General features: G+C 42.6%; 1 protein-coding gene across 2 annotated transcripts in view; it reads left to right on the forward strand.

The window, feature by feature from the left end:
* The window catches only part of efcab8 (EF-hand calcium binding domain 8), an 80981-nt gene that overhangs the window by 34903 nt on the left and 18145 nt on the right, over positions 1-27933 (forward strand). For both annotated transcript variants that reach the window (XR_010005674.1, XM_062979187.1), the window contains exons 11-20: positions 1603-1733; positions 5195-5262; positions 7350-7498; positions 11236-11373; positions 14549-14644; positions 15954-16181; positions 16658-16728; positions 18145-18352; positions 20546-20767; positions 24326-24463. Coding sequence is in view for 1 of the 2 variants with exons in the window: in XM_062979187.1 (XP_062835257.1) it covers positions 1603-1733; positions 5195-5262; positions 7350-7498; positions 11236-11373; positions 14549-14644; positions 15954-16181; positions 16658-16728; positions 18145-18352; positions 20546-20767; positions 24326-24463 (1449 nt within the window). In the remaining variant the exon portion in view is untranslated. The remainder of the gene's footprint in view (positions 1-1602; positions 1734-5194; positions 5263-7349; positions 7499-11235; positions 11374-14548; positions 14645-15953; positions 16182-16657; positions 16729-18144; positions 18353-20545; positions 20768-24325; positions 24464-27933) is intronic.

The following is a 27933-nucleotide window of genomic DNA, read 5'->3' on the forward strand; positions in this document are numbered from 1 at the left end:
CTGAAGAGCCGGCATTGTCTGTAGTCGCCTCCAAGGTCATGTGGCCAGCATGACTTCCTAGAGCATGGTTACCTTCCCACCAGAGCAGTACCTATTGATCTACTCATATTTGCATGGTTTCAAACTGCTAGGTTGGCAGAAGCTGGGGCTAACAGCTGACACTCACCCCACTCCCCGGATTCAAACCACTGACCTTTCGGTCAGCAAGTTCAGCGGCTCAGTGGTTTAACCCGCTGTCCAATCAGTGGCTCCAATCTTACCTTTACATAATGTCCAGGATGGGAGAAAGTGTTAAAGTAGGAATGATTGTATATAGAGTTGTTTAAATGTAATTGAGTCATGGTGGTGCAATGTGTGCTGGAGATTGCACCATGCACTGTGTACTGTTTACTATGCCAGTGTTTAATGGGATAAGTGCCTGCAAACTTGGATTGCATCAGACAGCAGAGTCTGGGATAAATTGCCCTCTGCTTCCTATATTTTCTTTCTTTGTTTTCCTTCCCGTCTGTGCCTGCGTGAGAACTGTGGAATTCCGTTCATGAGTAAAACTTTTGATAGAGAACTGAAGACTCCAACGTCATTATTTATCTAGTGTTTTCTCGTCAGCGACTTCTGCTGCGTGTGTGCCTAGCAAATCACTCTGACAGAAAGAACCTGCTGCGCCACCAGGGGCTCCAATCTTACCTTTACTATATTTATTTATTTATTTATTTATTTATTTATTTATTTATTTATTTATTTATTTACAGCATTTATATTCCGCCCTTCTCACCCCGAAGGCGGATCACATTACACATATAGGCAAACATTCAATGCCTTTTAACATAGGACAAAGACAAACAAACATAGGCTCCGAGCGGGCCTCGAACTCATGACCTCCTGGTCAGAGTGATTCATTGCAGTTAATTGCAGCTGGCTTGCTCTCCTGCCTGTGCCACAGCCCGGGCCTAATATAATATAATATAATATAATATAATATAATATAATATAATATAATATAATATAATATAGTTATATATATTTGTGAAATAATGTCCAGGGTGGGAAAAAGAACCCTCGTCTGTTTAAAGCAAGTGTGAATGTTGCAGTAGGCAAGCTTGAACTAGCATTTGAGTAGCCATGAAGTTTGCAAAGTCAATTTGTGAGAGTGTCTGCATGGAGGTAGCCTGGCCTGTGTTGCCTGGAGGCATCCTCTGTTTGGGAGGAATCGAAGCACTAGCTGCCAGCCCGAGAAACAGAGCAAAGGGGTTTGATTGAGTCCTGCATTTTCTTAGGGTGCATCTACGCTGTGGAATTAATGTAGTTTGGAATCACTCTAACTGCCACGGTTCAGTGCTATGGAATCTTGGGAGTTGTAGTTTGGTGAAGCACAAGCACCAGCAGTCTTATTAGAGGAGATGAAGGTTTTCTGCACAGTCATAGAGCGACTCCTATGTGTCAGTTCTCAGATGACTCCTTTAAGAGCCACAGTTGCAGGCACACCATGCATTCTTTCCCCAATCTGGCTTGCACGCATGGATATGGATCAGTCCTCCGCCCATTGATTTCCAGCTCCCTATGCTTTGTTCTCCCGAAGTCACTCCTTTTCTTCCATGGTTGCAGGCTCTGCATGGAGACTGGGTCCACCAGATCATGTACGTCTCCCAGCTCAACCTGGTCGCCTCCTGCACTCCCACCGAAATGAGCGCCATGGCCCTGACCTATCTCCCCACGCACATGGATGGCAAACTCCAGTAAGATAAAGCCTTTTCCTTGCCGCTCTGTGAAATACCTTGCACAACAATGGGGTAAAAGTGTTTCTCATGGGCACAAAGGGGTGAACAAGTCATCAGAGGTGCCTGACAGAAGCTTTCAAATCAGGTCTTTGGGCCATATATGGACCCCACAGGAATGAACCTATTATTATTATTATTATTATTATTATTATTATTATTATTATTATTATTATTATTATTATTTTATTATGACACAGCAAACAAGATAGATATGCTGGATTTCGTATCACAGAATCACAAGTCGAACACTTCCCAAGTGTCTAGGACTGTGTGGTGTATTTTCGAATGATGCGTGCAGATCCCAGTAGCAGGTGGCCTTTTGCAGTTGGCAGATCGTGATTTTGTCAATGTCTATTGTTTCCAAATGCCGGCTGAGATCTTTTGGCACGGCACCCAGTATACCCATCACCACGAGGACCACCTGTACTGGTTTCTGCCAGAGCCTTTGAAGTTCAGTCTTGAGGTCTTGATAACGGCTGGGTTTTTCCTGTTGTTTTTCATCAATGCAACTGTCACCTGGGATGGCTTTTTTTTTAATACAGATTTTTTATTTTTTAAAACACAAAAAATACATACCGTAGACATACAAAACATTTACAATTCCCACCACCAACACAAGGATTGTTTTCTTTTTACATATTCATTTCTTTGTGAGACAATCTTTATATCTTTATCTTTATCCATTTCCATCCTATATACTAAATAACATTTGTATCTTATTTCTTATGGCTTGATCTCTGTCACCTGGGATGGCGATATCAATAATCCAAGCGTTTTTCTTTTCCACAACTGTGATGTCTGGTGTGTTGTGTTCCAGAACTTTGTCAGTCTGGATTTGGAAGTCCCACAGTATCTTTGCGTGCTCATTTTCCAATACTTTTGCAGGTTTGTGATCCCACCAGTTCTTTCCTGCTGGGAGGTGGTACTTGAGGCATAAGTTCCAATGAATCATTTGGGCCACAGAGTTGTGCCTCTGTTTGTAGTCTGTCTGTGCAATTTTCTTACAGCAGCTGAGGATATGATCAATGGTTTTGTCGGTTTCCTTGCAGAGTCTGCATTTTGGGTCATCAGCTGATTTTTCGATCTTGGCCTTCATTGCCTTTGTCCTGATGTCTTGCTCCTGGGCTGCAAGGATCAGGCCTTCTGTCTCCTTCTTCAGGGTCCTATTCGTGAGCCAGAGCCAGGTCTTCTCTTTGTCAGCTTTTCCTTCAATTTTGTCAAGGAACTTTCCATGCAATGCTTTGCTGTGCCAGCTGTCAGCTCTAGTTTGTAGTGCGATTTTCTTGTACTGATTCTTTATTTGCTGTGCTTTGAGGAGTTTCTGATTTTTGACTTCACTTTGCTTTATATATTCTGCCAGGGCATGTTCTTCTTTGGCTGCTTGTTTTACTTGTAAGAGTCCTCTGCCACCAGATCTTCTAGGCAGATATAGCCGGTCAATATCACTGTGAGGATGATGATGATGATTATATACACAACAAGATTAGCACGCAGCAAACAAGATCACTATGCTGGCCTTTGTATTGGATCGCAACCATGCAACTCAAACTCCACAACATTACAAATATTAAAATAGAATCAAGCATAGGAGTGTTTTAAGTGATTTTAACAAATACTCTAAACAGCGAGGCAGGTGCACATTAAAATGCAGAAAGCGTCGTCAATGACAATTGCGTTTGCTGCAGCCGTAGCCCTTAAGTGGAATCACGGACATCCTCCTCGCACCAACAAACCCATTTAGCACATGCTGTTTGATCATCAACGGTTCCTAATGTGCTGTTGTTCGGCGGCTTTATGGTCATGGACAGAGACATTTAGAGTAACTCCTAGACATTCTTGCCTCATTGTTTTAACTGGGGCTTGTAATTTTTTACTTTCTGTGTGTAGGTAGCTGTGTGAATCTCACACATGAGAATATATATATATATAAAAATTTCTCCCCCACTCTGGAAGAAAGGCGGCATACAGATGCAACAAATACATAGTAAGTCTCCCATTACTACAGAAGTTTCCTCTTTTGAGCCTCTTTGAGTGCATTTACACTGCAGACATGATTCAGTTTGAAACTACTTTATGACTATGTGTTATGGAGACCTGGGACTTGTAGTTTTCCAAGGTCTTTAGCCTTCTCTGACAAAGAATGCTAAACTACTATAGCATTGAGCAAAGTGGTATCAAACTGTGTTAATTCCACAGTGTAGATGCCCCCTATGATTCTTTTTTCCATGTTGAGATTACACCAAACATTTTGTTGATGGTGGATGATAGCATGTTAAGCTGTTTTTAGAGACAATGATTGCTATCCACAGGCATCCGCCGAATATAGTTTCCTGCTTGATGTTTCCTTCTTGATATTGTGCTGGATGGCCACCTGTCCGGAAGGCTTGGATTGTGTCTTTCTGCCCGGCAGAAGGGGGTTGGGCTGGATGGCCTTTCGGGGTCCCTTCCAACTTTAGGATTCTAGTATCCTATTAATGGCTTACCTTTCAGGATGTTGTAAAGATCACACCTATGAAGCCTATTAAAGTGCCAAGCACAATTCAGTGCAAGTTTCACACTTGCAGTTAAGGGACCAGACAGGAGATGGTGGTGTTGCATTTCCTTATTTTTGAAATTCATTTTCATTTATTGAAAATATTTGGGCCTTGCACTTCATCAAAGAGACTGCAGGGTATTTAAGAGCAAATTAAAACAATAAAACACAGCCACTAAAGAGGCAAACAAATCCTGATGGTGTTTGTTCTGTGCCTTTGAGCTGACTCTGATGGATGGCGAGCGCATGGAAGAAGGAAGCCGTATTTATTCCTCTCTTAAATGGAGTAAATGCCTAAGAAGCCTCAGGATTGAATGCCCACGACTTCAAAGCAGAGCACAGTAAAAATTGAATAAGTTAGCTGGGCGAAGTTCCTCTCTCTTCCAATTTAAATGACAAATTACATAGGATGACAATAAGGGAATACATATCAAGCCACAGTCTCCTGAGCTCCATGTGGCTCAAGTTTAACTTACTTAGCAGACATAGGATGCATCTACACTGCAGAATTAAGCCACTTTGACACTTTAACTGACACTTTAACTGTCAGATCTCAATGCTATGGAATCGTTGTAGTTGTAGTTGTACAATGTCCATAGCTTTCTCTTCCTCATCCAACTGCAAATCCTAGGTTTTCATAGCACTGAGCCAGGGAAGTTCAAAGGGGTGTCAAACTGCATTTGTTCTCAGTGTAGATGTACCCTTGAGCTCCCTTTGGCAAGAGTTTGTCTTGCTAGGTATATGATACATACATATATGCCAATAAAGGCTTACTGGAAAATTTAAGGATATTATCAGGTTGGTTTATTTCTGTAGAAATTGCCATAAGGGTTAAAAAGAAGAGGTCCAGCAAATGCAATTAAACATCTTGTTGTGCTTGTTGCAGATCAGCCATGATCGTTCTGAAGAAAGGCATCCTGTGCTTTGATTACTCCCCGGAGATGAATATCCTTGGTATGTTTGCAAGAAACTCCTGGCTAAGCTGGACATAATATATATGTGTTGCGCAAGGTGGTCAAGCATTAACACTTCTGGACCTATTAAATACTAGTGGAGGAAACTAGTTGTCCAGCTCCACATTGGTCTCATTTATGACCAGACAATAGGTCCCACTCATCCCTCTTGCCCCTCTGCCCGACTATCCTTTAAAGCCAGCTATTGAGAAGAATTATGGGTTCCAGGATGCCAATGCAGTTGGATTCTGTCATGGGAAACGATGGTGGGGTGAGACCCTGGTTGCCGTGCAGAGTGGGTTCCAAAAATCATCATCCCGGTCTCACCTCCTTCTCCAGGCTGTCTTCCCATGCGGAGAATCAGCACTGGTCAACAAACAGTCCAGCAGACGAAGGGTCAGTTGAAATCCAACTGTTGTTTAACTTTATTTACATAACTATTTACAGTTGCAGTTATTCACAATAAATCCCGGACACATGGCTGTGTCTCCTCGGCTACAGTGCATAGCATTCATAGTTCATCTCCAGCGAATGCTTATGCCGAACACACACTAACACAGGCGACACTCCCCTGCATTCCACAGACCAAGAAGGAAGTCCCGGTCAAACAAACTTGACCCCATTGGTCCTGTGATACGTCAATCAAAGCAGGTTCTTATTAACTCCATAACTACTGAAATGCCTTGCCGAAACTAACACAGAAGGCATTTCTAATAGCCTAGATTGATTTTAACATTTCACACAATTCACAATACCCTGACAGATTCTACGTCGGCTAGGCTGAAGGATGTCTCAAAATGAAGCCAAGCTACAGCTACTAAGAAAATTTTGGGTTTGGCTGATCCACCTTTAATCTTGGGAGACACACATGGCGTAAAGCACCATCTCCTAGATGAGGCTGATGGGGACAACCATGGCTTCTCCTGGAAGATGTCTCTTGCATGCTGTAAGACAGTGGTTCTCAACTTGTTGGTCCCCAGATGTTTTGGCCTTCAACTCCCAGAAATCCTAACAGCTGGTGAACTGGTTGGGATTTCTGGGAGTTGTAGGCCAAAACACCTGGGAACCCACAGGTTGAGAACCACTGTCCTAAAGCATGCAAGATACTTCTGTCCAGAAGCCACAATTGCCTCATTAACCTCAGGTGGTGGAAGATGCTTCATGTCTTTATCCTTGGATGAGGATCTCCAAGGATAATGGTGGATCAGACAAAACTCAAGGTTTCCATGATACCTTTAGCTTCACTTCTGTCATGACCAGCAGTTTGGTGGTTTTAGTATAGCTGCTGTGAATGCTTGGAAGGGGTTGAGAACCTCTTCTATGATAATTCCTTTCTTTGGATTAGGAATCTGTACAGCTAGGGTTTCTCCCATCACTGCCCTGAGAAATACAAGGTCTTGCAAGAGCTGAAAGAGGCAGAATCCTTATTTCTGCTAATTTCCAAGTTCTCTGTATTCGAGTTTGGCTAGTAAGGAGCTCGTCTCCAATATGGCTGAAGGGGAGGACTCCATAAAATTGGTTTATTTCAGCTGTCATGAGACCTTATTGCTCCTTGATGGGAGGAAGTAAGGATGCATGATTTTCTTCTCTCAATAATACAGAATACACCTTCACAGCAACATTTGTGGGTTTGACATCTGTGGATGACATTATGAATGGATTTGATTAAAATGTTCTCTTTAAGACATTTCAATTAGGCTCTCCAGTGTAACTCTATGGACAACTTCTACCAAAGGAATGAGAGATTTCTAGAATACCTCTTTAGAAATCTTTAGGTCCTCCTCTGAGATTCTACGATCAACATCCAGCAGGAATTCATTAGTTTTGGTGGTTTAAAAAAAATAGAAAAAACTACTTGCAGTTCTTCAGTTTTGCTGCGGGTTTGTGCCCTTACCCCCAGCAAATGTGGAGGATTGACTATATTATATCATTATTGGAATATGTCTCGACTCTCCCAGTTTCCCCGAGAGAGGTTTTGCTTGGAGATTAGGATGAAACACGAATAAATAATTGTGCCTTGCAGATTCAGCTTCCCTGCCCAAATCCCACAAACAGTCATAATCTGTGCTTTGCCTTTTTTCATGGCAGTGACGGGGGGATATGACCCCGAGATCCGAGTCTGGAACCCGTACGTCACCAGCAGCTCCATCACTCAGCTCAAAGGCCACGCCACAGCCGTCACCAACATCATGATCAACAGGGAGAGGACCACCATTGTTAGCCTCTCCAAAGACAAAGTAGGTGCTTGTGTGGTGTGGTGGTGTTGATGGTGGTGGTAAACCCTCAGATTCTTGGCTTGGCACTGCCATGTCCAGCCAGATGAGTGTGGATTTCTGTCCCATATCTTTCTTTGTGTGGAAACTATGGATTTTTTGTCTTGGGTGGTGGTGTGTCCTTAAAACAGGTGTGGTCCAGCTTCGGCCCTCCTGGTGTTTTGGACTTCCACAATTCCTAACAACCAGTAGGCTGTTAGGATTTGTGGGAGTTGAAGTCCAAAACACCTGGAGGGCTGAAGTTTGCCCATGCCTGCCTTAAAGCCCCACATTTCAACTATTCCTCACTCACATACACAGGGTGCATCTTCACTTCTGAATTAATGCAATTGGACCCTGTTTTAACCGCCCTGGCTCAATGCTATGGAATCCTGGGAGTTGTGACGTTACAAGTTCTTTATGTCAGAAGCCTCGACCACCCCCAAGTGCCAACAGAGCCTTACTTAACAGTCTGAGATCACATCGACAGTCCAACAGAGAGGCAAACTTAGAATCATAGAATCATAGAATAGTAGAGTTGGAAGAGACCTCAAGGGCCATCTAGTCAGAATAACACAACAGAGATGCTGAAGTTCCATTCCAGGGTTGTAAGCCAAATACAGTTTGAATCCATAAGCCAAGGTCCAAGAGTAAGTCCAGAGTTTAGGAAGACAAGACAGCAAGAGTCTGAGGTTGTTGCTTCTAGAACAGGCATGGGCAAACTAAGGCCCGGGGCCCGGATGCAGCCCCTTGGGTGCTTACTTCAGGCCCTCCACATTTTCCCTGTCCTCTTGGCATACTACTACTACTACTACTATTACTACTACTACTACTACTACTACTTATCATCATCATCATCATCATCATCATCATCATACTTTATTTATACCCCGCCACCATCTCCCATAGGGACTCGGGGCAGCTTACAAAAAAGCACACAAGGATACTACTATACATAAAATACATAATACATGAAATAAAATACATCATAGAATCATAGAATAGTAGAGTTGGAAGAGACCTCATGGGCAATCTAGTCCAACTCCCTGCCAAGAAGCAGGAAATCGCATTCAAAGCACCCCCGACAGATGGCCATCCAGCCTCTGCTTAAAAGCCTCCAAAGAAGGAGCCTCCACCACGGTCCGGGGCAGAGAGTTCCACTGGTGAACAGCCCTTCTCACAGTGAGGAAGTTCTTCCTGATGTTCAGGTGGAATCTCCTTTCCTGTAGTTTGAAGCCATTGTTCTGTGTCCTAGTCTCCAGGGCAGCAGAAAACAAGCTTGCTCCCTCCTCCCTATGACTTCCCCTCACATATTTATACGTGGCTATCATGTCTCCTCTCAGCCTTCTCTTCTGCAGGCTAAACATACCCAGCTCTTTAAGCCGCTCTTCATAGGGCTTGTTCTCCAGACCCTTAATCATTTTAGTCGCCCTCCTCTGGACGCTTTCTAGCTTGTCAACATCTCCCTTCAACTGTGGTGCCCAAAATTGGACACAGTGTGATTCCAGGTGTGGTCTGACCAAGGCAGAATAGAATAAGGGGGAGCAGGACTTCCCTGGATCTAGACGCTATTCCCCTATTGATGAGGCCAGAATCCCGTTGGCTTTTTTAGCAGCCGCATCACATTGTTGGCTCATGTTTAACTTGTTGTCCACGAGGACTCCAAGGTCTTTTTCGCACACACTGCTGTCAAGCCAGGCATCGTCCCCCATTCTGTATCTTTGATTTCCATTTTTTCTGCCGAAGTGAAGTATCTTGCATTTGTCCCTGTTGAACTTCATTTTGTTAGTTTTGGCCCATCTCTCTAGTCTGTCAAGATCGTTTTGAATTATGCTCCTGTCTTCTGGAGTGTTGGCTACATGAAAACGATAATAACATTACATAAACCAGGTATATAAAAACAACCTCTATTAAGGGCCTACCGCATCCTTATGCCAAAATGGTGGTGGAGGAAGGCACGCAGCAGCTGAGAGCCCTCTTGCCCTCTTCCCGGCATAATGCCAAGAGGACAGCGCAAGGATCGGGGGAGGAGGATGGGTTGGAGGATCCAAGCAGCCGCAGCGTACCTTACTTTCCTTCCCGTCATAAGGATGGAGCGAGAAGCCCCATCATTATGCCGGGAGGACAACCTGAGGATGGCCCAGGCCCTGCTCTTCCCCCTCCTGGGTTGTCCCCTTCCCAGGCCCATCCCGACATTGTATGCTGGGCCATCCTCCCTCCCAGCAAGCCCTTCTGGCCCAGCCTGCAATGTGGCCCCAAGGCAAAAAGGTTTTCCCATACCTGTTCTAGAACATACGTTGCGGCCATCAACAAGGTGCAACACTTGAGTTCCTTAAATCCTAAGTCCGCAGGTGTGATGTGTTGCTGGCTTGAGGATCTGTACAACTGAGATCTCTCTCTACGTAGGTCTACAAAAATTGGAACAGTGAACTCTCCTTCAGCCTGCTCAGGGGAGCTTCTTGTATTTGTTCTGTAGGCTGAGATGTAGTAGCTCCTTCCTTGGGTGCTGCTTCAAAGCTTGGCTGAGGCAACTTCTGGGCTCCAGCTCCACTACTGGCCTTTTCACCAGCATCTCCTCATCCTCACTATCCAAGCCATCCACATTACTGCAGCCTTCTTGTCCAAAGCGTGCGGATGCCTCACCAAACTACCACTCCCATGATTCCATAACATGAGGCCATGGGAGGTAAAGTAGTGTCAAACTGCATTCAACTCACAGTGTAGATGCACCCACAGTGTATTCACCCACTGAAATATGTCAGAGTAATTTACGCAGCGCAGCAGCAGTTGGATGGAGTCAGTGGAACGGAGAACGAAGCGACATCAGAGACAATGGTAAAACTATATACAAATTTTACTGAAAGCAGTAATAAAGACAAATAGACTTGCAGACAATGGACACAGGACTTGAGCTTTCACTCTAGGCAGACAGCACTCAACTCAGAACAGAACAGAACTGATGCAATCAGTAATGCATACACACTTGTGTCTGGATACTCCCCAGCACCAGCCACACATCAAGGTCATCACAGCTTCTTAGTAATTAAGTGTACAGACTATAGTACACTCTGGATGATGCAATCAGTATGCAATACAGAAAAGACACAAATTTCATTTAAACACTACCAATACACCAATCCCACATTAACAAAATATAACACTTCCTAGGAGTGGAAATTACATATTCAAATATTCACGTTCCAGGTGAAGAGGGAGTTTCTGGAATGCCACTAAAACCAGGATGAGAATTTACCATTTGGGGCTTATTTTATGTGAAATGTGCACGGAAATTTTTGCGCAGAGAAATTTTCTGCACAAAATCTTTCTTATTTCTTTCATTCATGCCTCACCTTTCTCATGGGAATTAAAACAACTTGCAACAACTTTTAAGGAAAAGTCCAGCTAAAATCTCATTTGACGGAAGTTAAAAAGCAATTAAACAAAGAATTAAGAGGTTATTGTCTGCACACAGAAAGCAAGCTCCTTGGGCTGAAAACAACATTTCTGCACAGAAAGTGCTGCATGCACCATGAAAAGCTCATGTTTCGATTCCCTTTCCCCTAAACTCATGAAATACACTTTTTGAGGACTTTTTTTAGTGAAATGACTTATTCTGCCCAACAAGAAAAACATTCATGAAGATTTGCTTCCCCCAGGATATGCTTCATGACCTAGCAACCAGGCTTCTCTCCCAACACTGCTTCTTCTCTTGCCTCCGTTAGAACATCCGTATTTGGGATCTACTGGATCACCTTTGCTTGCAGTCCATTCACAGCAGGAGCGTCCCTTTGGGGAACTGCCCCATCTCGGCCATCTACTACCACATCCCTAACAATTTCCTGGTTTGCGCCACTTACACGGTGAGTAAAAGGAATTGGATGAAATGGGAGAGGAGGTTTTGGGAAGGAGGAGAGGATGGGAAACCTGAACAGCAAAATCAATGCAAGGACATCACACAACAAGTAGTGCAATTTCACACTAGAAAACAACTGCAATCATTTACCGCTGTTCTCGTGCAATAAAGACCTATAACAGAATTGGGATTTGTTTTTTAGTCCTTCCGCATCTTTTCCCTTTGCTATTCTAGCCCCCCCATACATTTGTAAATGCAATGCCATTAGCAAACATTTGTTTGTAACCTCCAACTGCCCACCTTGTTTGTTTTTGGAGTCAACAAGGGAATTCAAGAAATCAATAGAAAGAAATTGAGCCATGTTTAGTCAGCTGACACTGTTAATTTCTAACAGTTTCAGTTTTCATACTTGTCTTAAGGAGAGCTAACACGGAAACACTAACTCCCTATATTTTGGGTTTTTATGTATTATATATGTATTCAATGATGCATTTTTAATAAGTCCTATATTGAATTTTATTTTAATGTTTATGTTTACATGCTTTTGGTTTTCATCTACATATTGTATGGTTTTTAGTGCTTAGAGTCTCCTTTGAGGGAGCAAAAGCTGGATATAAACAGAATCTTGTTGACATCTCCCTTCAATTGAGGTGCCCAGAACTGGACACAGTGTGATTCCAGGTGTGGTCTGACCAAGGCAGAATAGAATAAAGGGGCATCATGATTTCCCTGGATCAAGACACTAGGCTCCTATTTATCCCTGCCAACATCCCATTAGCTTTTTTAGACATTGTTGGCCTATGTTTAATTTGTTCCCCACATGGACAAGCTCTTTTCCGCACGTCCTGCTGTCAAGCCAGGCATCGTCCCACATTCTGTCTCTTTACATTTCCTTTTTTCTTCCTAAGTGGAGTATCTTGCATATGTCCCTGTTGAACTTCCATGTGTTAGTTTTGGTCAATCATCTCTCTAATCTGTTAAGATCGTTTTGAATTCTGCTCCTGTCTTCTGGAGTATTGGCTCTCCCTCCCAATTTGGTGCCATCTACAAACTTGATAAATAATATTACTACTGTGTTGTCGAAGGCTACTACTACTACTGCTACTACTACTAATAATAATGGACCCAGTATCACTGACATGCACTGTGTGTGAGGACAACATGGAGGACTATTACGTCCATGGCAAATTGTTCAGGTGCAAGTCACCATGAATGAATTCAGTAATAATGATGAAATATCTGGATAGGCTTCCAGAAATTCTCCTTTTATCCTTTGCAGCAGCTTTGGCATTTACAAAAAATGATTTATTAAACCCCATGTGCTTGGCATACTAGGAGGCACAGGCAAGTCATATGGTCTAGTCAGTGAGCAACCAAAGCAAAGAGTATCCTATGTAGGTTGTGTAGGTCACAGACATACATAACAAGAAGTTACCCCAGGGACCATATTCTAATCCAATCCACACTAATACAGAAATTCATGCTTAAAGAACCATGCAGATAATCATCAATTGCTCTTTAAACCTTCCCCAACTAGACAGTCCACCAACTTTCAGGGTGGTCTATTCCACCATTGATCAGTTCTTAAACTCAGGAAGTTATTTTCATTATTCAGTTGAAATCTTCTTTCTTCTACTTTGAATCCATTGGTTGGTTTAGTTTTTAGAGTTTTTCTTAGTTAGTTCCATATTGGACTTTATTGCACGATGAAACGGCATTGAAGTCCCTATTCCATGATGCCATGTGCATCTCAATGCTGGTCTGCCTTCTTCCCCTGATAAACTGATGCCCTGCTATCAAAGGACAAAACATATCAATATCACTGTTGTACCCCTAGACTGCAGAGACACCTCAAGACCACGCTGGAGCCCCAGACTATAAGCAAAGCAAGTTGTTTATTGATGAGTATATGTAAGCAATAGCAAATCAATGTTCAAAGTCAATGAAACAAGGTTTTAGTCCACCAGGTACAAGATACTTGAGAGTCTTGAAGCAAGGGTCCATGAAAATCAAACACAAGAATAAACTTCAACAAGCTATCAAAATTAGTCCAAGGAACAGGAACAAAATTGGAAGAACAGGATCTTTGACTGGAACAAGAGATCCAAACTGCAAAGCTTTTAGGAACTATGACTGGATAATCCAAAATTCCCCAAGAGCAAGAATAAGAATTGGACAAAACTCAAGATACAAGACTGCATGAACTTGGCATGAAAGTCCACAGGAAGATGAAACCAAATTCTATGAAGCAAGAAACATGAGTCCATGAACAGAAGCAACACTCTTGATGAGCAAAGTTACCACCTCTGAAAATCTCTCTCAGAAGTGATTCCTCTTAAAGCTGAAATCAAGGCCTCTTTCCGTGAGAAGTTTGCTCAAAATCTTTTCTCATTAGCAACCATCTGCTCCTTCTCAGAACCTCCCTTTCTTGTTGCTGTTGACATATTGCTTTCTTTCTGTCAACCTCATTACTCTTATCACAACTGGAATGCCCATCTGCCAAGGGATAGGTCGACCTTGACTCTCCCAAGGAATGTGGTTCAAGCTGCCTGCTTGAAACCATTGTATGCCTGCTCCCAGAATCCTCAGGAACAAACTCTGGCTCCCTAGGAACAGCAGCTTCATCCAACTCTGGCTGCATGGGAATCCTAGGCCCCAACCCAGATTCATCTGACAGGTCAGGTGCAGGTACAATCACGGGCTGAACAGGCCCAACCTGAGGCTCACCTGACAGCTCAGGTGCGGCTAGGATACAAAAGTCACCAACCTAGTGCCATGGGACCATTTTCCTTCTGTGTCAGTATATGGCGGTGATGATGGGAGCAGATGATGGGAGCAGGATCCTCTCCCATTCCTCCTTACTATGCCTGAGCTACTAATATTTACATTTTCAGTATTGTTGGCTGTTTTGAAAAATTAACAGTTCCTGGAATTGTGAAACTACTTAAAAATTATTTATAAATATGGAATGGGGAAATGCAGGAGGGTGAGCTTACGAGGGAATGCAGATGTATGGGCCCGGGAACACGGTTGCATGAATGGAGAAGCATGTGATAATGTGGTAACACATGACAATGTGTATCCACTATCAGAGATCGCATAACTGCTATGAAATATGAGTTTGTGCAATACTGTCCATTAAACTTTAGTTTCACGTGATTTTCTCTCTTGCTTTGCTGCAGATTGGCGTCTTCTTTGCGGCAGAATCTGGTGAGATCGAAATCAAGTCCCATGAGCAGCCACTCTGCAGCGCTTTGTACAACAGGATCTTTAAGCAGGTAAATTGCAGAGAAAAAAAAGGTCTTGAAAAAAGCAACTTTGGATCTGCAAAACCTAGGATTTGCACCACGCATGGAGATACCTGCTTCTTGTTTCACACTGTCCCTGCTTTGGACCAGTTTCTCTCTACATTCCCTACCTGTGTTTACTGTTAAAGGGAGTTTTTCATACTACTTTTTTTTTGAGTAGCCATGAAGCTCCAAAGTCAATCAGTGAGGGTAACTGCATAGAGGTAGCCTGGGTTTTGTTGCCTGGAGGCATCCTCTGTTTAGGATAACCAGTGCTATTCAAACTTGCTAACTGCAAGATTTACACTTGCTTTAATGGACAAGGGTTCTTTCTTTCTCCCACCCTGGACATTATTCCACAGGTATATATACATTCCACTTGCTTTACTGCCAACAGAACCTCTGAGGATGTCATTAGCCACAGATGCAGGAGAAACGTCAGGAGAGAATGCTACTGGTTTATGGCCATACAACCTGAAAAACTCACAGCAACCCTACAAGCCCTATATTTCATCGTATTTCACAATGGCAGTTAAAACTGCATTAATTCTACAGTGTAGATGCACCTTTATACCTTATACAGTGCAGATGCACCGTTATACCTTAGTGTTTGGAAATGCACCCATTACAACTTACTACAGTAGAGTTTCGCTTATCCAACCTTTGCTTATCCAATGTTCTGTATTATCCAACGTAGTTTGCCTTTTAGTAGTCAATGTTTTTGTAGTCAGTTTTTCAATACATTGTGAAGTTTTGGTGCTAAATTCGTAAATACAGTAATCTATATATATAAAAGGGTAATGACATTTCGGCCTAGGACAAAACAACAAAACTACACATCCCAGAAACACCAAACTTGGCAGCACAACCCCTCATCCATGCCTCTACGTTCATACAACAAAAAGCTCCAGCTACTCCAGAAAACGGCCAGGCTTTGAGACTGCAAGGCTATTCACTGCTATTCCATCTGGCCAACAAAGGATTCCCATAAGCCACAGCAACACGTGGCCGGGCAAAGCCAGTTACTATATAACATTATTGTGTATTGAACTTCTTTTTCTGTCCATTTGTTGTAAAACATGATGTTTTGGTGCTTAATTTGTAAAATCATAACGTAATTTGACGTTTAATAGACTTTTCCTCAATCCCTTCTTATTATCCAACATTTTAACTTATCCAACGTTCTGCCAGCCCGTTTATGTTGGATAAGTGAGACTCGACTGTAGTTGTAATTGGTTAACATGAATGATGTCGGGGTGACATTGTTTGAGTTAATTTTTTGGCGTGGTTTCTGCCGCAGGTGGTGAGCGGCTGCTACAGTGGCCTCATCAGCGTCTGGGACATCTTGTCTGGGCAGAAGTTTATGGAGTTCGCCACAGCGCTCGAGCAGCCGGTGGAGATCACCGCCATGATGTTTGATCCGCCGGAGAGGCGGCTGATCACAGCCCTGAAAAACGGGACCATCAAGTTGTGGAACTTCAACAACGGGGCCTGCCTCTTCGAGCTGCCCTTTGAGGACAAGAGCGAGGTCAGAAGGGTTAAGGAAGGGAGAATCGGATGCCACTTTGATGCCATGGATGGATGCTAGGGAGTCCAATGTTCAGGAGCCTTTGGTCAGGGAAGGCTTGCAAAGTTACCAACCGCATGATTCCATAGCCTTGAGCCATGGCAGTTGATGTGATGTCAAACTGAATGCATTTTACAGTGTAGATGCCGTCAAAGATGAAGCTAACCCAGGCATGGGCAAACTTCGTCCCTCCAGGCGTTTTGGACTTCAACTCCCACAATTCCTAACCGCCGGTAGGCGGTTAGGAATTGTGGGAGTTGAAGTCCAAAACGCCTGGAGGGACGAAGTTTGCCCATGCCTGGTCTAACCCTTCACTTTCCTCCAGTGAACCTCCCCATTCACTGTTTGTATATCTTATTTTGTTTTTGCAATTTGATTTATGTACGTAAACATCTTGCAATATTTTCTCCTTTTGCTGCTTCTTCTTCTTACAACAGATCACCTGCATCCTTTATATGAATTACAAAATTTTCGTGTCGGGTTGGAGCAAGCGGGTGACATGGTACCTGTAAGTAGGACGTGAACTTTGTGCGACATTGCTGTATCATTTGCACATTTGTGTATATGTGTGCACCCGCAAAAGAGTAAGAGAGACTGATATTGATATTTTCTGCCTAATTGTGACTGGCTGGAAAATGCAATTTGCACTTTTGTGCATATGTGTGTGCCCGCAAAAGAGAAAGAGAGACTGATATTGATATTTTCTGCCTAATTGTGACTGGCTGGAAAATGCAATTTGCACTTTTGTGCATATGTGTGTGCCCGCAAAAGAGTAAGAGAGACTAATATTGATATTTTCTGCCTAATTGTGACTGGCTGGAAAATGCAATTTGCACGTTTGTGCATATGTGTGTGCCCGCAAAAGAGAAAGAGACTAATATTGATATTTTCAGCCTAATTGTGACTGGCTGGAAAATGCAATTTGCACGTTTGTGTATATGTGTGCGCCCGCAAAAGAGAAAGAGAGATTAATATTGATATTTTCTGCCTAATTGTGACTGCCTGGAAAATGCAATACAGCTACGAAAAGACCACCAGGTTATCACTGTTTAAGTGTGATTCGCGATGCATCTACGCTGTAGAATTAATAAACTTTTACCCCACTTTAAGCACCATGGGACTCAATGCTACGAAATTCTACGAATTTATTTACTACATTTACATCCTGCTCTTCTCACCCCGAAGGGAACTCAGAGCAACTTACAAATCAAATGTACATATACAATATATTATTAGCTTAGCACAATATAAGCATTAAATTACTATATTGTACTATATCATTATATGGTAATAGTATTAGTAATATTACATTTGTAATTTGGTTGACAGAAAAGTCTAAAGACTTTGCAGAACTACAATTCTAAGGATTCCTTAGCACTGAGTCATGGCTGTTGAAGTGGTTTCAAACTGCGTTCATTCTACAGTGTAGATGCACCCTTTAGACACTTACTCCAGGGAGGATAAGGAAATTTAACTCTATCGTTCCAGATTTCTAGCTGGGTTAGAAATCTGAATTAGGAATCTTTCTTATAGCCTTAGTCCCGTGAGAATGTAGAAGGATATCTCAAGTGACAGCTGCCATAATCCTCTGATCCAGGTAAAACCACTGTCCTGAAAGAAAGCATGAAAGCCTGAATTAGGAGGTGAATGTATCAAAACTCAAAGCAGCACCAGAAATAGCATAAGACCTTAAATGACATGTAGAAAGATGGTAAGGACAACACCAGCTTAAGTATTCTTGGAAGGAGGTTGCAGAGTTTGGGAACATCCACTGAAAATTACTAATTGGATTTTCTGATTTCTGACACATTACTTTTTGAACAAGATAAATAATTTGGGAGAGTGGGAGATGCTTTTCCTTTCAATCCTTGAACAGCATTTATGGGTTTACTAATATGTACCTATGCATATATTTCTTAACCAGAGATGTCAAAGAACACGACAAAGTGATTGAAAGCAAGCACTGGAAATCCTACCACTGTGACGATATCCTTTGCATGGATGGTCACAAAAGCAAGCTGCTGGCGACGGCGTCTTGCAATGGAGACATCGTGCTCTGGAACGTCCACTCCGGCCAGGCCTTCTGCCGCTTCAATGCCTCCGAAAGTCCACTGGTGCTTCAGCCAAAACGGGTATTATTGGAGTTGCTCCCTTTGGGGTATCCTCTAACTCTAGGATTGTATGATTCTTAACTAAAACTGAACATGGGTCAAAAGTAATGTTGCGATTTCAGATAGGACCATGGATAAGAAGATCCATGCCTGGCGAGCTTCCATAAACCAGGTCAGTTCAGATTGAGAACAAGCGCTCTTTGTTGAAAGAAAGCAAAGCTACAGAGGTTTATTGGAAAATATAATGCTAGTACAAACAACACACTTCAAGCAATTCATAGGGAAAATACATGACATTTTATGCCATTCTGGCAGCAATTCAGACTTCCTGCTCCCTCCTCTGTGTTTCAGCCCAGCCATCTGTATGAACACCACACAGATCCACAATAATGATAAGTTTATTAAGAAAAGAGCATCTAATATAAAAACAGTTTCAAAATAGTGTTCAAAATAAGCAAGTCAAAGCATTCACTAAAGTACCAGCAAAACCCAGGATGCAAAATCAGTTTCAAAGATACGCCCATGAGCTAGAGATCCAGGAACTTAACAAAAACACTGACCAACTCTGAATATGAATTTTAAAAATAACCAAAGACAAAAGCAAGAAACTGTAATCCAAGGGTTGTAGCACTTAAACTAGAATTATATCCAGAAGCTTGAAAGCATGGACATAACCATAATCCAACGGCTTGATACTTGAATGTGACTATAATCCCAAAGGCTTGAGACTTGAAACAAGATTTGTAATCCAAACAGGAGGCATGGAACTTAAACAGGAAAACAAGATCCAGACCCAAGAACAGAACTCCTAACTCAGCTCCCAAGACAGGCAACTTGACACATGGAAATCCGATGTTGATCTCCCCACTGAACATTGACTCAAATTCCTTAAAAATACTCCCTCTTGTCCATGACATCACTCTTTCTCACACTTGGGTTCTCTTTGTTTATCTTTCAGTCTCTGGGAACACCCAATGTATCTCTGTTTTGCACTATCCTTTCTGAGTTGTAAACACTGGGGTATCTGTAACCCTTCTGTCTCCTCTACATTCCTTTCAGAGTCATTCCCTGGGTGATTCTCATGAGAATCACTGAGTGATTTTAACTCTTCAGTTACCCATGCTATCAGGCACATGTCTTGGGAATGATTATTTCTGACATATAGTTCCACTAATCAGTTATTAGATATCAGGGGGAAAAAGGTCTCAAATGACGCTTTTTCATCAATCCTTGTTTGAGCCCGCGGTGGGTTAAACCCTTGTGCCAGCAGGACTGTTGACCAAAAGGTTGGCGATTCAAATCTGGGGAGTGGGGTGAGCTCCCATCTGTCAGCTCCAGTTTCCATGTGGGACATGAGAGAAACTTCCCACAGGATGGTAAAACATCCAGTTTTCCCTTGGGCAACATCCTTGCAGACGGCCAATTCAATCACGCCCGAAGTTGCTCCTGACACGATAAAAAACACCAATCCTTGTTTCATAACAAGCCATTTTTTTCAAAATCTAATTATCACAGGGACAGAAGAGAAATGAAATCTCTTCAACAGGGGCACAGACAGCAAAACAAATACCACAGGGGTGTTTACCCTTCTCTATGTGATCCAAAGCTAATATTTATTTATTTACAGTATTTATATTCCGCCCTTCTCAGGGCGGATCACAATGTACACATACATGGCAAACATTCAATGCCATATGAACATAGAGACAGAGACAAAGACAGAGACACAGAGGCAATTTAACCTTCTCCAGCTTCCTGAGGGTATGCTCACTTCTGGCCACAGAGGGAGCAACTGCTTCATCATCCACTGTGATGCCGAGTCCTTGGATACTTCATCATTCTAAATGCCACTGCACGGTTTTTATGGTGCCGTAAATTAGTTAAATTAGCCTCCTCACATAAGTGGTACCTAAATTTCCTACTTGATAGATGCAACTATCTTTCGGGTTGCTTAGGTCAACAACGAGCAGGGCTATTTTCTTTTAATGGTCGGATGCTCACTCTGACATGGGCTGGCCTCGAACTCATGACCTCTTGGTCAGAGTGATTTATTGCAGCTGGCTACTAACCAGCCTGCGCCACAGCCATTTTGGATGGAGTTACACTTAAAAACGTACCTGTTCCAACTTTCATACAAATTCAACTTAAGAACAAGCCTACAGAACCTCTCTTGTTTGTAACTTGGCAACTGCCTGTATTGTTTCGTTTTATCAGGAGTTCTCTGTGGACGTGAATACTCCAATGCTGGGTCCACGGAAGGCACCTGATTTTGCAAGTAATTCCAGGAGGAATCTGTGGGCCTACTCCAGGACACGGGTTCCCACAAAACCCTCGTTGCCCCAACGGCCCTCCAGTGCGGTCCAGCCTTCTACGTCTTCAGTCCACGGCAGGCCTCCTGGCTCGGCCCATTCTGGGAGCCAGGCCATGCAGCCTCAGGTGAGGCCAAAGGGATGGCCGGACGATGACCGCCCAGGCCTGTCGTCTCATCAAAATCACATTCATTAAGGGAACAGAAACACCCAGGGATAAGTATGTTTCTTATTGCATTGAATGGAAACGTCCTCTTGGTTAGGGACGTCCCAGGGTAGGTATGTTTGTTATCGTGCTGAACCGAAACATCCTACATTAGTTATTGCAATCTTTATCCCAGATGAAGAGAAACATCTGGGATGGGTATGTTCGTTATACTACTGAATGGGATTGGAATGTTTATTATTGCACTGAAGAGAAGCATTCAGAGATAGGTATATTTGATATTGCATTAAATGGAAACATCATGGGATCTGGTATATTCAGTTGTATTGAAATACTTTTAATGTGAGCCGCTTTGAGTCTCCTTGTGGAGAGAAAAAGCAGGGTATAGATAAACATAATAAACAATGGGCTGTGGTGGCGTAGTGGGTTAAATTGCTGAGATCCAAAGCTTGCAAGTTTGGTAGTTCAAATCCGTGGAACGGGCTGAGCTCCCAATGATAGCCTCAGCTTCTGCCAATCTAGCAGTTTGAAAACATGCACATGTGAGTAGATCAATAGGTACTGCTCCAGTGGGAAGGTAACAGTGCTCCATGCAATCATGCCTATGACCACATGACCTTGGAGGTGTCTATGGACAACGCCGGCTCTTCGGCTTAGAAATGGAGATGAGCTCCAACCCACAGAGTCAGACATGACTAGACTTAATATCAAGTGGAAACCTTTACCTTTAATAAACAACAACAACAACAATAAACAGAAACATCCTGGGATGGGTACTTTCATTATTGCACTGAAAAGAAATATGTCAGGATTTGCAGTTGTTGACTAAATGTCCCAGGACAGGTGCATTCATTATTGCACTGAATGGAAAACATTCATTTGTTATGGCCTTGAATTGAAAGACCCCTCAATAGGTATGTCCACGATTTCATTGAACGGAGACATGGGTAACATTTGTAATCGCAGAGATAGGTGTGTTGGTTATCACATTGAACTGAAACACCCTGAAATAAGTACATTTGACCTGAGGGCCTTTCTACACAGCCATATGACCCAGAATATCAAGGCAGAAAATCCCACAATATCTGCCTTGAACTGGGTTATTTGAATCCACACTGCCATATATTGCAGTTCAAAGCAGAAAATGTGGGATTTTATTTAGCTGTGTGGAAGAGCTTGAATCAATATCATATTGAACAGAAATGTCTCTGGATAGGTATGCTCATCCTGTGATAGGGATGTTCTTGTGTCATGAATACTTTTTTGAACCTTAAAAATGTTCTTTAATCCATTTTCAGTGGGACAGATTGCATCAGGGACTTTCAGAGAAAGAAGTGGATAGTGGATACACAGACCCTGTACTGGTTTTATAATAGCTATATTGATTACACAGACAAAAAGGAGAAACATATACTCAACATTCACTCACATGTATTTATTTATTTATTTACTTACTACATTTATATGCCGCTCTTCTCACCCCAAAGGGGACTCAGAGCGGCTTACAAATTAGATTTACATACAATATTATATTAGCATAGTATAATACTGGTAATAAATTACTATATTGTACTGTATCAATATATTGTAATATTATTAGTAATATTACATGTAAAATATAATATATAATTAATATTATTATATTGTATTACTAGTATTATATTGTATTACAATATAATATTATGAATATTATATGTATATACAATATGTTATAATTATTATATATTATTGTAAATTATATTGTACATACTATGCATCCATATTTACTTCATTCATTCAGGCCATCTTGGAATAAGACTGCATTCCTCACAGATTTGCCACACTTTTCCAAGAGAAAAAAAGGCTGCTTTTGTATAATTGTTGCTGTTGTTGTTTTGACAACTTGTTATTCAGCTAAGACTTGCTGAAGCTCCATCAATTCCGGAACAGATGTTTTTCTTCCTCAACTTTATTTCTGACTTCCTTAATTTAATGAGTAATTGCCTCGACCATGTAAACATGTGTTGTTTACACCAAAAGTTCTCAGGTCAATTATGTCAGTTCAACAGTTTTTCTTCATCAGTGCTTTTCATACCAAAATTAATCTGCTCTTCACCTTTTTTGTTTCTTCCACTTTCTGAATTTCTTAGGATGGTGTCTCAACCTTGGCAAGGCGTAATAGGTCCTTAGCATACAATTTCATTCAATCCACTCATCACACTTGAGATGGGTAGATTCCCACCTTTGCATAAGTCATCTGTCTTCTCTCTCTCATTACCCTGCCTTCCTGCCCTATTGCAGTTTTGACAAGGACAGGCTAACAATGATGATGATGATGATGAGTATTATTATTTCCTTTTGATCATACAAAAAGCTTTCCTGCATATAATAGCACATGATGGCACATCTGCCAAGACTTCCGTGTTCCTGAGTGAGGTGCCCCAAACCGCAGTTTCAATAGTTTAGATCTGAATTGAGAGACTCTAGGTGACTTGCATTGGAAACCCCAGGAGGCCTTGAGGACCATGTTTTAATGACACAGAGTGACCAAATTTTTTTTTTTCAAAAAGGCTTCCTCTGGTCCTAAAATGCCATTCTTGGGGCCCATAACCACTATAACAGCCTTGGCGGAGCACACATGGACTCCAAGTCTCACTTTAGCTACTTCTCTGGTCTCGGAATTGGGCACAGAGATGCTATGGATTTTTCCAAGGCAGGGGTGCTTTGCTACTTTTGAGGATATTGGGAGAGACACAGTGTTCTGACTCAGCCTCTGTGTGACTTTGATGAGGATTCTGGGCTTCTGTGTGACTCTGATGAGGATTCTGGGATGCAAGTTCATGATGATGGGATTCAGGTTCAGGATGAGTTACAAGATGATTCTGATGGGAATTATGGGATTCAGGTGCAGGGTGTTCCTGCTGTGGGAGATTCAGGAGCAGGGAGGCTTTCCCACGAGAAGAAATGATGTTCTTAATGATGATGGTGCTCATGTGCAAGAAGCAGGAAGGGAGAGCAGCTCCCAGCCTCAGCCTGATAACACTAACGAGCCCTGTGGCCTTGGCGATGGGGCCGCTTCTCTAGATTGGGCTAGTCGTTTGGAATTTCGGCAGAAATCTTAGAATAGCAAATAAGAGGGAGGTCAAAGGGCAAAGAAATGCCTTCATGTTATGCTATTAAAACAGTCTGCTGAGAGGGAAATCTTCGTCAAAGCAATTTCCTTGCTTGAATCAAGAACCAAGTCTGCTTTCCTGTGTTATCTTGTAGCCTGGATGTATTCTCGTTTCTGGGACTTTGGCTTCGTTTGAAAGGACCTTGTTTCATGCCTAATGTTTCTATGGATCTGTTTCTTACGGCCTTGTTTTTGCAACTATCTTTTAGAACAACTTTTGCCTTTTATGAACTATCTTTTCCCTATTCGCTAATAAACTACAAAAGACTACATTCTGTGTGCAGTCTGGTGTCTTTAGCAAGGTGAAGCTAACCTGAGGTGCGACACACAGGTCTGATGTATGACAGATTTCCCTCTCGACTCTGCAGGCAGCATGGAGCTCTGAAGCAGGTGGGAAGAGTGCCCATCCTCCTCAAACACCAAGCACTGGTGAGACCAGCGCCCCAAAGAAGGATCCACAAACCTGGCAGGAAGGAGTGTCTGCCCCGCTGGCAGCCGTGGAGAAGGTGAGTGGCACTCGCTTGCCATGTCAAAGGATTTCATGGCCAGAATCACTGGGTTGCTGTGAATTTTTCTGGCTGTATAGCCATGTTCCAGTAGCATTCTCTTTTGACATTTTGCCTGCACCCGTGGCTGACATCTTCAGAGGTCTGTTGGAGGTGAGGCAAGTGGAGTGTATATATAGCAAACTCAATTAGCATTGAGTAGCTGCAAAGTCAATAAGTGAGAGTATGTGCATAGAGGTAGCCTGGCTGTTGTGCCTGGAGGCATCCTCTGTTTCAGAGGTGTTAACTGGCATTTGATTGTTTGCTGTCTGGAGCTCCTCTCTTTACGAGTTGTGTTCTTTATTTACTGTCTTGATTCTGGTGTTTTTTAATACTGGTAACCAGACTGTGTTCATTTTCATGGTTTCCTCCTTTCTGTTGAAATTGTCCACAAGCTTGTGGATGTCAATGGCTTCTCTGTGTAGTCTGATATGATGGTTGTGAGAGTGATCCAGCATTTCTGTGTTCTGAAATAATATTCTGGGTCCAGGTTGGTTCATCAAGTGCTCTGCTGCAACTGACTTCTCTGACTGAGTTAGTTTAAGGTGCCTTTCCATATTGTTTTATTCATGTCTGGGCAATGCTGCATTTGGTGGTCCCAATGTAGACCTGTAGAGCCCAGTTTAGGTGGTTCAGTTCACCTTGGAGGAGGTGGGGTTTGCAGATTCTTTTTGCATGGATTTGACTGTGCTTGTTTTTGTACCAGGATGATGGTTGGAGTTTTAATGCAGATATCTATCAGTGTGCGCAGGTTTTCTGTAAACTGTGTGGCTCAATTGTTGATTTGGTTTGTGGATAACATTGAGAAATTGTAGTTTTCCTTTGTGTTCTTTGAGTTGGATGTTTGGGTGGATGTTGTTGATGTGTTCCAGTAACTAGTTTAGTTCTTCTTCTCTATGGCTCCAAATGGTGAAAGTGTCATCCACATATCTGAACCATACAGTGGGCTTTTTTGTTGCTGTATTAGTAAACCCATGGCATGCTTTGGTAGCATTGTTGTGCCACTAGATGCCACTAGTCTAGAGACCAGATCTTATCACGTTGGGATATAATTTGTTTATATCAGTATGCATCCCATATTTTTTAAGGACTGGATGAACGCTGTATTCAGGCGGGATGCGCACTCTCCCCATCCCACCTGGTTATTACGTTTCTTACAATTTGAAAAAACTGCGCTTTTGACTCATCATACCATAGAAGATTGGCTCCTCCGAATCCGTTCAAATGCTTTTGATAATGTGCAGTGACGTGGCCTGGAAGTTCCGAACTACCTTTCCTTCGAGATTTTAGCAGACGGAATGAATACAGATTTCCCAATTACATGTAAAGACAGCGCTTCAGCAACGTATAAAATCATAGTAAATGAATTTAAAAAGCACAATTAGAATCCCATGTGCAATGACTCCGTTTCTGAGACGTTTTGCAATGGATGACTAATGGAAGGAGACAAATGCTATGTAATAGGACCCATTCAGAATTGTGTTCAAAGAGTCTCAGAAAAGGAGCACATCCCAATGTGATATGGTCTCTAGTACAGTAGAGTCTCACTTATCCAAGCTTCGCTTATCCAAGCTTCTGGATTATTCAAGCCATTTTTGTAGTCAATGTTTTCAATATATCGTGATATTTTGGTGCTAAATTCGTAAATACAGTAATTACAACATAACATTACTGCGTATTGAACTACTTTTTCTGTCAAATTTGTTGTATAACATGATGTTTTGATGCTTAATTTGTAAAATCATAACTTAATTTGATGTTTAATAGGTGTTTCCTTAATCCCTCCTTATTATCCAAGATATTCGCTTATCCAAGCTTCTGTCGGCCCGTTTAGCTTGGATAAGTGAGACTCTACTGTACATGGCGCAATGGATTCAAATTGTAGGAAAAGATTTTCTACTTAAATGTTAGGAAGAACCTTCTGAAGTTAAGAGCTGCTTGACCAGGACGTCTGTGTGATGACTCATGGGCCTTGTAGTCCTGCTCATGACATTGTGATACCTGATGAAGAAGAAAACTTGGGTTTTTTACCTTCCCAGTCAGAACTGGATTCTTCCCAGACAGATTCTTCCCAGCCAGATCTGGGAACCTTGCACCTGCAAGAGGATTATGTTCCAGAAGTATGTCAAACAAATACTGAGGCTACATCTCCAGTGTTTTCTCGCCATGAGTTTTGTAAACAACAGAGAGGCTTGGAAGCAGCCTCGCGCAGGAGTGCGAGAATAATTGCTAAGAATTTGCCAATTAAGCCTACTTTCCATGAGAATCTTTAAGGAGTCAAACATCTGGTCTCAGAGATTAGCTTTCGTTTCTGGTTCCCAGAGAACTGCTCTCGGCGGGAGAGTTAGACTCTATATAGGTGTTTTACCCGCGGAGTAACTTTGCGGAGTCAATTCGTCAGCCTCCGGAGCGAGTTGTGTCTGGACAGCGCGCTCCGTTTCTAGCCTCGTCCCTGCTCAAGCCTTGCCTTGGTTCCAGCCTTCGCTCCTGTTTCCCAGCCTTTGTTTACCAACGGACCTTGCCTTGTTTTCCCAGGACTAAACCTTGCCTTGTTTCACGGATTTTACCAAGTTATTCCACGGACCTTGTTCTTGTTCCTCGTTACCTTGTTCCACGTTTCAAGCCTTGTTTCAAGTATCAAGTTATTTCCTAGCCTCGCTCAAGTTCATGGACTAAAGGACCTTGTCATCTCCCCTCACTTTGCCTGGCAAAGTGAGTGTTTCGGTTATTGGATTACAACTTTGGACCTTAATATTTCATATTGGTCATTGTTTCTTTGGACTAATTTTGACCTTCCCTGAAAGGTCTACTTCTGGACTAACTTTTACATTTGCTTTTACTAACTTTATATATTTCCTTAATAAAGATATTAGATAGAATCTGGCCTCTGCGTATGGTTATTGGTGCTCTGTAGCCTGGGTCGTGACAGTTTGACTCCGCCACCCTAAGCACCAATTAACCTCGGCCAGAATGTCTACCGGAGTCGTACCTGGGCCGAGCGGCCAGCCGATTACCTACACCATCGACAAGGAAGAGGTGGACCGAATCCGTGATAAGCTCAATGCACAGGATGGAGAAATAAAGGGTTTGAAGGAACGCGGAATCCGTCTTCCGGCCATGGCGTTGCCAACCAAGTTTACTGGAGAAGCTTCTAAGGTTCATGTTTTCCGTCGCCAATGCCAAGCTTATCTAGAGGCCCGTGATGCCGAGTTTCCCCAGGAAGACATCAAGGTGGCGTGGATTTACAGTCTCCTAGACGGGCCAGCGGCTAACTGGGCGACGGCTCTGTTCAACCAAGCCTCCCCACATCTAAGGTCAGCGCAACATTTCTTGGACCACCTTAAGGCGACCTGGGGAATCGAGGACAATTTGGAGGCAGCCGGGCACAAACTCCGCCGCCTCTTCCAAGGAGACAGACCCATGTCTCAGTA

Source organism: Anolis carolinensis, chromosome 4, assembly GCF_035594765.1.
Source record: "Anolis carolinensis isolate JA03-04 chromosome 4, rAnoCar3.1.pri, whole genome shotgun sequence".
NCBI lineage: Eukaryota > Metazoa > Chordata > Lepidosauria > Squamata > Dactyloidae > Anolis > Anolis carolinensis.